The following is a 12,371-nucleotide window of genomic DNA, read 5'->3' as shown; positions in this document are numbered from 1 at the left end:
GTTCCTCCCAATCACACTCCTCCAGGTCAAGCTGTCATTGCCCACATGAGCATTGAAGTCCCCCAGCAGGACGATGGAGTCCCCTGATGGAGCACTATCTAGCACTCGTCCCAGGGACTCCAAAAAGGGTGTGTACTCTGAACTGATATTTGGCCCATAAGCACAAACAACAGTCAGGACCCGTTCGCTGACCCGAAGGCGCAGGGAAGCTACCCTCTCGTCCCATGGGGTAAACCCCAACACACAGGCAGAGAGTATTGGGGCTAACAAAAAGCCAACCCCAGCCCTCCACCTCTCTTCCGGAACAACTCCAGCTAAGGAGAGTGTCCAACCCCTCTCAAGGACTTGGGTTTCAGAGCCAATGCTATGTGTAGAGGTGAGTCCGTCTATATCTAGCCGGTACCGCTCAACCTCTGCATGGCCGCCATCACCGGATCCCTCAGCTTTTAATTTTTACTATAAACTTTTACTTTAAAAGATAATTTTTTTATCTGTCCTGAAAATAAAGTCATACAAATAAAAATACAACATTTATCATTTTATGTTCAGATTGACAGTAAATAATTAAACACCCTTTTTTTAAAATAGGTAAACACATGATGGAAAATCTGTTTAATTAAAATGAATAAAACTTAATGCAGCATTAATTAAAGCTGCATTAAGTTTTATTAATGATAAATAAATAAATTAATTAATAAATTAATAAATTAATAAACAAACAAACAAACAAATAAATAAATAAATAAATAAATAAATAAATAAATAAATTAATTAATTAATTAGAACTATAACAACAAAGTAAAAAAAAATAATCATGGCCATGGAAACGGAATCTACCAGCATCAGCTTCCTTTGATGATGTCATAAAGGGCAAACACACAGCAGACCCACAGACAGCTTCATTTACACACTGGCTTTAGACCTGAGCACACCTACGATGGCTACTGGTGGACCACACGTGGACAACCTGGAGGTATTTTCAGACATACTTAAAGTTGAATTTGAACAAAAGAATGAGCTTTTACAAAGAGACTTACGAGATCTGGAAGCCAGAAAACTAGTTTTTGGTGACCAGAAACGCGACTTTCAACAAATGGTGGATGCGTTTGAGAAAAAGATAGCTTGCATCAGGGAAAATCTCCGGAAGGAAAAAGATAAACTGGAAACAAAAACACAGGATCTGGAGAAACGAGAACGTCACTTTGAGGATCAACAAAAGAAACTAACGAATCACGTTGATGAACTAAAGACAAACTCTCAGGAAGGAAGAGATCATTTAGTTTCAACTCAGTTTCTCGACGAACACAGAGTAAAGATTGAGCTGGAAGACAGGGAACAGCAGAAACAAGGACAAGAAATTCAGGATGAGTGGAATAAGATTAAAGAAACTCAAATTGCTAATTGTGAGTCGAACGAAAACTTCAATGAGACAAAAGAGGAAGTCGGAGATTTATGGAAAGCTTTACAGGAAAGCAAAGAGAGATCAACAGAAGAAATTAATAACCTGAAAAGAGATCTGGAAAGACAGAAATTAGAGTTTATTGAATTTAAGGAACAAACAGAAAGGGAGTTAACAGCAGAGAAGCAGACTCTCCGCGATGAGAGGGAGCGTTTAAATGCTGGGAAAATGACTCTACAGAACCAGATCGTTGAGTTTGAGCAGAAACAGACCGAATCAGAGCAGATCAGACAGATTCTGCTCAAAGAGAAACTAGATGTTCAACTTCTGAGAGAAAATCTGCAGGAGGACAAAATGGAGTTTGTGGAAACAGCAGAAGAAATCCAGAAAGATTTCAACAAAAGTCTAAACGATTTGAAGGAGAAGCTGGAATTTCTGAGTGTTGAGAAGAGAAGTCTGGAGGAAGAGAAGCAACGTTTCCTGATGACTAAGTCAGAATCAGAGATGGAACAAGGGAGGATTTACGAAATCCTCCAGGAAGAATTAGACAATTTGCATCTGGGAAAACAAAGTCTGGAAACACAAGTGATGGACTTTAGGGAAGAGATTGCTGCAGCAGGTAAGATCTTAGAAGAGAAGGAAACGGCTCTAGAAGAAGGGCTGGAGGGTCTGAGACTTCAGAGAGAAACTCTGGAGGAAGAAAAGACAAATTTCCTGTTAACAAAGTTCAGATGGGAGGAGGAGAATGAAGAAATACAGGCTTACCTCCAACAAGAGCTGAAAAGATTACGAGCTGGGCAACAGAGTCTAGACAAACAGATGACGGACTCTGAAGAGAGAAACATAAATCCAGAGCCGATCATTCAGGACATCCAACGGGTTCTTCAGGAAGAGAGAGACCGTTTAGTAACGCTCCGACAAAACCTGGAGGAAGAGAAGCAACGTTTCCTGATGACTAAGTCAGAATCAGAGATGGAACAAGGGAGGATTTATGAAATCCTCCAGGAAGAATCATACAATTTGCATTTGGGAAAACAAAGTCTGGAAACACAAGTGACGGACTTTAGGGAAGAGATTGCTGCAGCAGGTAAGATCTTAGAAGAGAAGGAAACGGCTCTAGAAGAAGGGCTGGAGGGTCTGAGACTTCAGAGAGAAACTCTGGAGGAAGAAAAGACAAATTTCCTGTTAACAAAGTTCAGATGGGAGGAGGAGAATAAGGCAATACAGGCAAAAGAGCTGGAAAAATTCCAAATTAGGCAACAAACTCTCATCAAACAGATGACGGACTCTGAAGAGAGAAACATAAATCCAGAGCCGATCATTCAGGACATTCAATGGGTTCTTCAGGAAGAAAGAGACTGTTTAGTAATGCTCCCACAAAACCTGGAGGAAGAGGAACTAGAGTTTATGGAAACAAGGGAAGCAGAAAATCATCTTTTAAAGGAGAAACAACGAGCTATGGAAGAAGAGGTTGAACTTTTGACTTAAGAGAAAATTATTTTTGAAGCGAGAATGGACGACACTGATAAAAAAATTGGAAGAATTCTCCAGCTTTTTCAAGAGGACCAGAGACATTTAGATCAGATCAGGCAGGAGCTGAAAGAGCAACCACAAGCGTTGGAACTGAACGCGGCATCTTTAAACGTGGAAGACGAGCAGCCACCTGTGGAGGACGGGTCAGACAGTCCCACAGCTGCGTCTGAAGATCTGGGGGAACGGAGTTTGGAAAAAACAAAGACAAATTCAGAAGAGGAGCATAAAGAAAAGCATGAATGCTTCCTAGATGAGTTCCAGTATTTAGAAGCTGGGAATCAGAGTTTAGAAGAACAGAAGATGGACTCTCAAGAGAACGAAAAAGATTCAGCCCAGATTCTTCAGGAGGCACAAACTCTGGCTGACCATGTCTTGGGAACTGAATACTCGTTAGGTACCCAGTACCTTGGTACCCAGCAGGGGGTTAGAGGGCACTTGTTACTTGGTACCCAATACAGGGGCCCTGGCTACGCAGCATGTCTTCATAATGATGAAACACAAACGATGGAACTGAGGGAAGAAATGCAGAAAGCATCTTTAAACGTGGAAGACAAGCAGCCACCTGTGGAGGACGAGTCAGACAGTCCCACAGCTGCGTCTGAAGATCTGGGGGAACGGAGTTTAGAAAAAACTGTGAGTACCCAGGTACCCAGTGACGGGTACCCAACTGTTCCCGGTCTTCATGATGATAACGATGAGCTTCCAGAGAACCCCGGGCCTGTCCATGGGAGCGCTGAAGAAGACTGGGAGGCTGAAGAGCCAAGGCCTTCTACATCTGGCCTAGGATCCAGCTGGGACCAATCCGACTTCTACTGGAGATGTCTTCTTCCAGAACACCAATGAAGATCAGAAAAGCATATACAAGTGAAGTAGGGAGCTTGGGATGGGCTTAGATGTTTTAAAACTAGGAAACAGAGAATTTTAATCAGGAAAATGTAAAATTTTCAGAGAGAAGAAACTGAATGGGTGAGAGTAGACACTGCAAACCTGCAGGAACAGGACATGCAGGCGGAGGAAATAATACGAGCAGCCAATCTAAATTTAGTAAATAGTAACACACAGTAACACGAGGGATTAAACAAAGGCTCAAAGTTTAGAAGAGCATAAAATTAACCTGAAGTTCTCCAAGAGCTTCTGCAGGAGGAAACAGGAATGGGTGAAATATTTTAGCTCTAACAATTACGCTTACCAGAGCTTCTAGTTTACGTAGACTAAGAGTCAACACCTTAGATGGGTTGGCTCTTGATTTAAAATGCCACGACGTTAAAGAAGTTTTATACTATGTGTCTAGGATGTAGCTTCTTCCACCACCAGGTACTAAAACACAAATGAAAAAAAAAAAAAACGCAGCACAGGTGAGATCTCAACAGATCTAATCATTTGTGTCTCCGTGTGCTGCATGGGGGTTTTCTCTGGGTGCTCCAGTTCACCCCCAACCCAAAATCCTAAAATCCTGGCATGTTAAGCCTAATTTATACTTCTCCGTCATCGCCACGAGGGAGAGGCACGCTCGCACAGACGGAGACAGTTTGCCCTCTGACTTCTCCGTCTCCTGGGGAGTGTTGCAAAGCAATTCCCCGCCTGGACATTTAACCCTCTCAGGCTCAAAATAAGTTTTGATAAAAGGACGAACAACTAAGTCCTTCAGGGGTCCTTCTGAGTTAAAAATGCTCTTGAAACACGTGTGTGGAGGAACCAGGTAGGTACTTCTCTGCATGGACTTCATGACCCAATACATGCAATGCACGCTAAAGACAAAGCAGGCTTCTCCTATGGTTGGATGGTATTTCAGCTCTCGTTCTGATGACTTAGGTTTGGGGTGAAATAAAGGTGAATTTATGTTCTAAACATAGATTATGTGTTTTAAAACGTTGTGTGTTTGACGACGCCTGTTCAGAGTCATAAATCATTTATTAGCTGATAGATGAAATTCTGCATCCCTGACAAAAATCTAGGGAGGACCCCCGAGACCCCAACAACTCAAAAAAATCAACATCAATTATGATAACGTATATGTATATTATCACTAAAGTACATATACAAATTAGTGATCCTCTATATCTGGAAAAAATGTTTTCTTTATATAATTTCTTAAAGGCCCAGTGTGTGATATTTTTGCTTGTTTACTATCATCCTGTGTTTCCAGTTCACAAACGTGTCCTTTTTCACTAACATTTCTCATCAACGTCAAGTCTAAATATTCCTCTCAACTTGTAATTATACATTTTTATATACATAAACTGTGGTTGACCCTCCATGGTCATCCACCATCTTAAAGTACAGTAGCGGTTTAGGGACATAGGAGCTCCACGTTACCCGTTTGGACTATGACTGTAACCTGACCAAACCAGCAGAGGGCAGCAGTGAGCCCTGGCAGCATGGAGTCTGATAATTCAACTAAGAAATAGAAAGGAATAGCTACACCGTTGCTGTACTTGTTAGTTTGAATAAAAAAAACTATTAAATAAAAAGACACAAATTTTGTCAGCTCCTCATGTCCAACACAAGAAAGCCGCATATGTTCAGACCCTCGCCTGCTATTAGCTAGACACTAGCCTCCGATTAGTTTCCCTGACTCCCAAACTCACCTCAAGTTGTTCATTGGTCTTTTCCTAGTACCAGAACTCCCGATCCGGTCCCAACATGTCAGTAGCAGAACTCCTGACCCGGTCCCAATGTGTCCGTTCCAAAGTACTCAAGTCGCCTCTCTTCTTACAGTAGGGCTGCAGCTAATGATTATTTTCATAATCGATTAATCTGTCGATTATTTTTTCAATTAATCGATTAATCTGTTTGTTATTGTTTAGCTGTTTAACCTATACAAGTGATGAACACATTTCAGTTAAGAAAAAGAAAAACATAAGAGAATTGTGCAGTTGACTGCAATCTATTTTATTGCACATGAACACAGTCAGTGGTGTAAAATGAGCTAAACAGTGCAAAATATCAGTCCAGAATAATTTTTTGGCATCAAAATATAAGAGGTAAATTCCATAAAAAATGATGTAGAATTGCTGGAGGGTGAGTGTCTTGTTCCCCATGTAGTTGTCCATCATTGCTTGTTTTTTTCTGCATAAGAAACACAAATAGACTGAAATAAGTACACAATTAAAATAAAGCAGCACACACACTACAACACTAAATCAATATTATATTATTTGAATTAATTAACAATATACAGTGATAATTTATTTAGACAAAAATGTGTTGTGAGGTGTTTTAGTGTTAGATAGTAAAACAGCCTTTTAATAGTAAAAAAAAAAACGACTTTCTGAATTTCTCCTGTATTTAAAAATTGAAAGCGTACAACTATGCTGCGTTATATTCACCCGGACACAGCTCGTCTGTATATTTTTCTCCGCGGAGTTGTCCTTTTTTGAATGAGGAACATAGTTATGGGTTTGTGCCGTTTTTCTCTTAACGAGAACATTCTTATACCATACCATACCATACCATACCATTTTATTTATAAAGCGCATTCAACATGGCATTACAACCAGACAAGGCGCTGTACATTAAAAGATTACAGTTAATTAACACGTTCAGAATGACATTTAAAGCATAGTTTATAAGAAAAAATGAAAACAAGAAAATACTCGAACTAACAGTCGTAAAACACTAAAAACACAAAGGAATGTGAAACAACAGATAAAAACATATGAAAGAACCACAGTAATACAGATGTTAATTATTGTGCATTCTATTGTAGAAAGAATGCAGATGTCGAAAGTGGTCCATGATTATGTATTATATGCAAGGTTGAAGTAGTGAGTTTTCATGCGAGATTTAAAAATGCTAATTGTTGGTGCTTGCCTCACTAGTAGTGGTAATGCATTCCACAGCTTGGGAGCACAGACAGAGAAAGCCCTTTCTCCACGGCTTTTCAGACGTGCGTTTGGAAGAGCTAGGAGGAGCTTATCCTCAGACCTGAGAGCACGAGGCGGATTGTAGTAATGGACGAGTTGACACAGATATGGAGGAGCTTGACTGTTCAGGGATTTATAAGTGAGCAGCATGATTTTGAAATTGATCCTGAGATGAACGGGCAACCAGTGGAGAGATTTTAGAATTGGTGTAATGTGCTGTCTTCTGTCAACTCCAGTCAGGAACCTAGCTGCTGAATTCTGGACTAGCTGAAGTCTAGATTGAGCTGCTTTACTGATGCCGTATAAGCAGGAGTTGGAGTAATCCAGCCGTGAAGTGATGAAAGTGTGGACTACTGATTTGAGAAGACGGACACTCAGGATGTGCTTAAGTTTAGAGATACGCCTGAGGTGGTAAAAACATGATTTAACTGTGTTATTGACCTGAGCATCCATCTTCAGAGCCTGGTCTATTTTAACTCCAAGGTTGGAAATTACAGTGGAGACATTAGGTGAGAGATAGTTGAGGTCAGGTTGATGAGTAGCCGGGATGCTGTGAGGATTAAAAACGATTACTTCTGTTTTGGAGTCATTCAGATGGAGGAAGTTATCAGCAAGCCAAAGCTTAACATTATCGATACAATCAGACAGAACTTGCATTGATTGAGTTGGCTTGAATGAAAAGTAGATCTGACAGTCATCAGCGTAAAGATGGTATGAGACAGCGTGCCTTCTGAAAATGGCTCCTAAGGGCAGTATATAGAGGTTAAATAGTAACGGGCCGAGTATTGAACCTTGTGGGACACCCCAACGGAGTGGTTGTGACTCGGATGAACAGCCATCCAACATGACTCTAGCGGACCTGTTATAAAAGTATGACCTGAACCAATCTAGGGCTGAACCAGAAATGCCAGCCCAAGTCTGAAGTCTGGTGATCAAGATGTTATGATCGATCGTGTCAAATGCTGCTGATAGATCCAAAAGTAGCAGAACCACATGGAAACCTGAATCTAAAGCGAGAAAAATGTCATTAAACACCCGAACATGAGCAGTTTCAGTGCTGTGCTGTTTTCTGAAACCAGACTGAAAAATGTCCATTACCTGATTGTCATTTAGATGTGTCAGCATCTGTTCATACACTATTTTCTCAAGGACCTTAGATAAAAACGGTAATTTGGAAATTGGTCGGAGATTAGAGTAATCAGTGGGGTCGAGACCAGGTTTTTTCAAGATTGGCTGAAGAACGGCGTGTTTAAAGGCAGAAGGAACTTCAGCCAATGTCAAGCTACTATTTAAGATGTCTAGCACATTATGGCTAATGAAAGGAAAAACCTCTTTCAGGAGACGAGGTGGGATAACATCTTCTGGGGAGCCAGACGGTTTCATGGCAGCAACAGTTTTTTCTAGATAGGGCAGAGAGATGGGCTGAAAGCTTTGAAGTTGCACATGAGGGGGAATGACTGAATCAGGAACATGGTTGGTTTGGTGAATCTGAGCTCTGATTACACTAATCTTATTTAAGAAAAACTGCAGGATTTGGTTACACAAGTCAGCAGACGCAGAGGAAAATAGTTTTGTAACTGGTGAAAGCACTGCATTCATAGTTTTATATAACACACCTTGATTATTAGAATTAGCCGTTACGATGCTTGCAAAAAATCGATTTCTTGCGCCTCTGACTGCTCTTTGGTACTGAGACCACGCCTCTCTCATGGATTCAAAGGATACAGTAAGCCTGTCTTTTATCCATTTACGTTCCAGTCTTCTGGCATGTTGTCTCATGGAACGAGTTTGCTCGTTCAGCCATGGGTCAGGTCGGGATGTATTTCGCCTTGATTTTAATGGAGCGACAATATCCAAAGAAGCCAGACAGGATGAATCAAGCGCATGAAGTAATCCCTCAACAACAGTAAATTCATCAGTAGATTGAAATGGAGCTGAATTCAAAGCAAGAATAGCAGCAAAATGTGCAGCAGTATTGGGTCCGATTGTTCGAGAGAAGCTGGGACGGAAACACTCAACACGAGAGGCAGAGTCTAAGTTCATATTAAACACAACTGGTGAGTGATCAGAAAAAGTTGCAGGTAGAATGCCAAGATCACTAATTTGCAGCCCATGACAAAAAATCAGGTCTAGTGTGTGTGTATGACCATGAGTGGGTCCATTAACACGTTGGGACATGCTAAATGAGTCAATAAGATCTAAGAAATCCTTTACCAAAGGTTTGTCAGGACAGCAGACATGAATATTAAAATCACCCAGCAAGAGTATTTTTCCATATCTGCAGGAGACGTCTGCCAGGAAGTTTGCAAATTCATTAAGAAAATCCTTGTTATAGGGTGGTGGACGGTAAATGAGTGCACATAACAATGGAGGGGAACGTCCCAATTCAAACAAACTTAATTCAAAAGACAATGGAGTTGATTGATGGGTAATCGGTGTGCAGACAAGATCTGATTTGAATATAGTCAATAGACCTCCGCCCCGGCGCTGTGCTCTTGGAATGTTAATGAAGGAGCATCCAGGAGGTAACATTTCAACAATAGCAGCTAAATCTCCAGGGGTTAACCATGATTCAGTGGCGCATAGAACAGACAAGCTATTGTTCAGGAAGAATTCCTTCAGAATAAAAGTTTTATTTCCAACCGATCTGGCATTGATCAGTGCAAAGCGAGTCGACTGCTTTCCCGATGGAAGAGAAAGTCCGGCTCCATCAAATCTTGCAATATACTGTAGGTTGGCCAGATTTATTCCCCGCTGATTGTGCCGTCCAAAACGAGAGCGGCGAAAACGAGAGCGGGAGGGCAACCCGGTGGAACCCATAGAAACAACAGGCACCAAGCACCCACCTCGAGCATCAGGGGAACTCCGAAAGCACCGCTCCTTTCCCCATACGCAGTAATCTGATGTGATTAGGCGATCTCCACATCTCCCCCGATTGTGTGCCGCAAGCTGGTCAGCAGCGGTCGGCCGCCGGATCATCCTCGGTTCCGAAGCACGCATACAGCGCTTGGCTCCGTGAGCTCCCAGCTGGAGAATCATCCCCACATCCCACGCACTCGCGCAGCTCTCAGCTCCGTGAGCTCCCAACTGGCCGGTCATCCACACCTCAGACACATCCATGTAACATTCAGCTCCATGTCCTCCCGGTAGCAGCGAGATCAGCTCGACTCGATTGAGATGCCGATGGATCCGGGACATCACAGTCACGGAGCAGCGCTCCGATATGGCTTCGCCACGCCGGATCCTTCGGAGCTGAACAAATAAGCCGCCTCGTTTCCCCCGCTTCTTTTTCCACGGTCTCCGGGGCAGCGGCAAACCGACGGGCAGCACAAGCCCGGAAGCTGGGCTAACGTCAGTCTCCAGCGGCGGTGGGAAAGCGTGGAGCAACACAGGCTCTGCAGCTGGGTTCGCGTCAGTCTCCAGCGGCGGTGGAAAAAGGTGTCCCGCATTAGAGTTCTGAAAATCATCCATTCTAGAGCGGATCGAGAGCAGGAAGTCCCGATCATACACCAGCAGAGAATCGGCACTGCATATGGAAAAAATACAAGAATACAATAGAAAAACAAAAAAGGTTGGGAGCTGAGCAGACACGCAGCCGGTCATGGGCGCCATCTTGGTCACATTGTATTATAAACAGACGTGCTAAATTTGGCAAGCGCATGATACACAACACGGAGATTCACTATTGCATTTAGTCAATCAGAAGTAGAACACCGTAGACCAGGGGTGGGCAATTATTTTTTCCATGGGGCCACATGAGAAATAGAAAATATTGTGGAGGGCCAGGCCAAAAGGCTGAAGTCAATTATGCATAATATTAATGGTATTTCTTTATAAAAAGCAGTAAATACCATTGTTTCTTCAAGCTGGTAAGAGTAGACTATATGTTATAAATGAGCAAAAAGGAAAAAGTGAGGTTGTCTTACAAAAATGTGATTTATTCAAATTTCCCAAGGCAATGGTAAACAAAGTGTGCACATTTGGTTTTTGTTAAACATTTGTGACTTATATTAGTTAACAGTTTCAGTCACATTCACTCCAAAACACATTCTGAGTTTCAAATATTGTTGGAAAGAGGTTCTTAGCATTCTACAGACACACAGTATTGTCTGTAAAATAAAATCACTGAACTGTGATCTTGAGAAAGAGGTTTAAAAAAAGTGTCCCAGTTCACTGCTAGTTGCCTACATTTGTGGTCCAAACACCTTATTTTGAGTTTTTAAGTGATTTTTTTCTTATTCAGTGAGAGAAATCTAGTCTCTGCTGGGCTTTAATGAGTGCATCAAAGTCAGGTTGAATGTCTGAGGTGGAGAAGCGAAGCACAGCTGACAAATGATCATCAGTGAGAGAGGATCTTTACCTGGATTTTGTAAACTTCATCATTGAAAATGTTTGTTCACAAATGTAGGTAGAGCTGAAGAGAACCAACATCTTCTGAGCATGTCTCTTCAGCTGAAGAAAACCTGGTTTGGAAAGTCCTCCTTAAAGCCGGGCGTACACTGTGCGACTTTTTCACTCGCAGCGTTCAGCTTCAGCTCAAACTGTACGACTTCCTCGCAGAGCAGATCTCACGAGTCATGTGCTCACACTGTACGACCCAGTTCTCGCATGCGACCTGACTGCTCACACTGTACGTCTGGTAGCAACACGTCGGCCCTAAAATGTGCTAAAAATAGCAGTTTTTACACAACACGTCAGACTTTTTTGTTTTGCCTGTTGTCCTTCGGGAGTGCTGCAGGAGGACACACAGGGATTTATGGGGGTTGGATGAGGAAAACGAAATAAAGAAAGTGAATCTGTGTTTTGTGATCAGTTTAATTTGACACGAACACGACAAACACGCTTTCTTGACAATCTTTGTGAGTAAAAAAACGTGTAGAAACAAAAACGAACAGCGTGTGTTATTAGGGAAATAGCGAGCGACCGGCCGGCGTTGATGCAGGATTGCGCGCGCATGCGCCGTGAGCGGTTCTGATACTTTTTGGATCGTAGCTGCTCGCAGCGCCGCTTCAACAGTGCGATACCCTCACGAGGGACGAGCGAAATATTAAACACACCAGAGTGCGACCTCACGACTGCTGATCGGCGGCTGGTCACGTGGTGTTAATCGCCTCTCGTAACCCCCTGTACACTACACGACCGCTCGGCGCAAAACTCGCCCCGATGTCGTGGCTTCTCGCACGACTGGAAAATCGGCTCAAAAAAGTGAAAAAGTCGCACAGTGTACGCCCGGCTTAAGATTTGGACAACCGTCTGTTGTGACACCTGACAGTCTCTCCCATTTCAATCCCAGAGTGTCCGTGCACGCATTTACCTCTGTAAAAAGATCACTCCCTGTCGTTGTCCCTTTCATCGACCGCATTGCTGCCCGCTCCTCTGTGAGCTTGAAGTCCGTTATCCCCGGACAAATACGAGCAGCTGGGCTGTGTCGCGGACATCACAGCTCCCGTCTAATGAGAAAAAGTCAAAACTTGCCACTTCACGTTGCAGCTGAAGCTCCAGGTTCCCCGCAATGTCCTCGATCCTCCTGGTCACGGTTCGCCTGGACAGCGGGATTTGCTCAAATGCGCCTT

The 12,371-nt window shown here is 42.7% G+C and overlaps 1 protein-coding gene across 1 annotated transcript; it reads left to right on the top strand.

Annotated features, from left to right (window-relative positions):
* The first annotated feature begins 937 nt into the window (after positions 1 to 937).
* On the top strand, positions 938 to 2,887 carry LOC129155082 (trichohyalin-like). The gene has a single exon (XM_054735242.2). The coding sequence runs from the start codon at positions 938 to 940 to the stop codon at positions 2,885 to 2,887; it is 1,950 nt and encodes a 649-aa protein (XP_054591217.2).
* Positions 2,888 to 12,371: the final 9,484 nt, after the last annotated feature.

This window comes from Nothobranchius furzeri, chromosome 12 (assembly GCF_043380555.1).
Source record: "Nothobranchius furzeri strain GRZ-AD chromosome 12, NfurGRZ-RIMD1, whole genome shotgun sequence".
Classification (NCBI taxonomy): Eukaryota; Metazoa; Chordata; class Actinopteri; order Cyprinodontiformes; family Nothobranchiidae; genus Nothobranchius; species Nothobranchius furzeri.
This window is presented reverse-complemented; position numbering and strand designations above follow the sequence as displayed.

Bases quoted from the DNA above. Each gene is read 5' to 3' on its own strand.
- LOC129155082 (XM_054735242.2), top strand. From the start codon at position 938: ATGGCTACTGGTGGACCACACGTGGACAACCTGGAGGTATTTTCAGAC.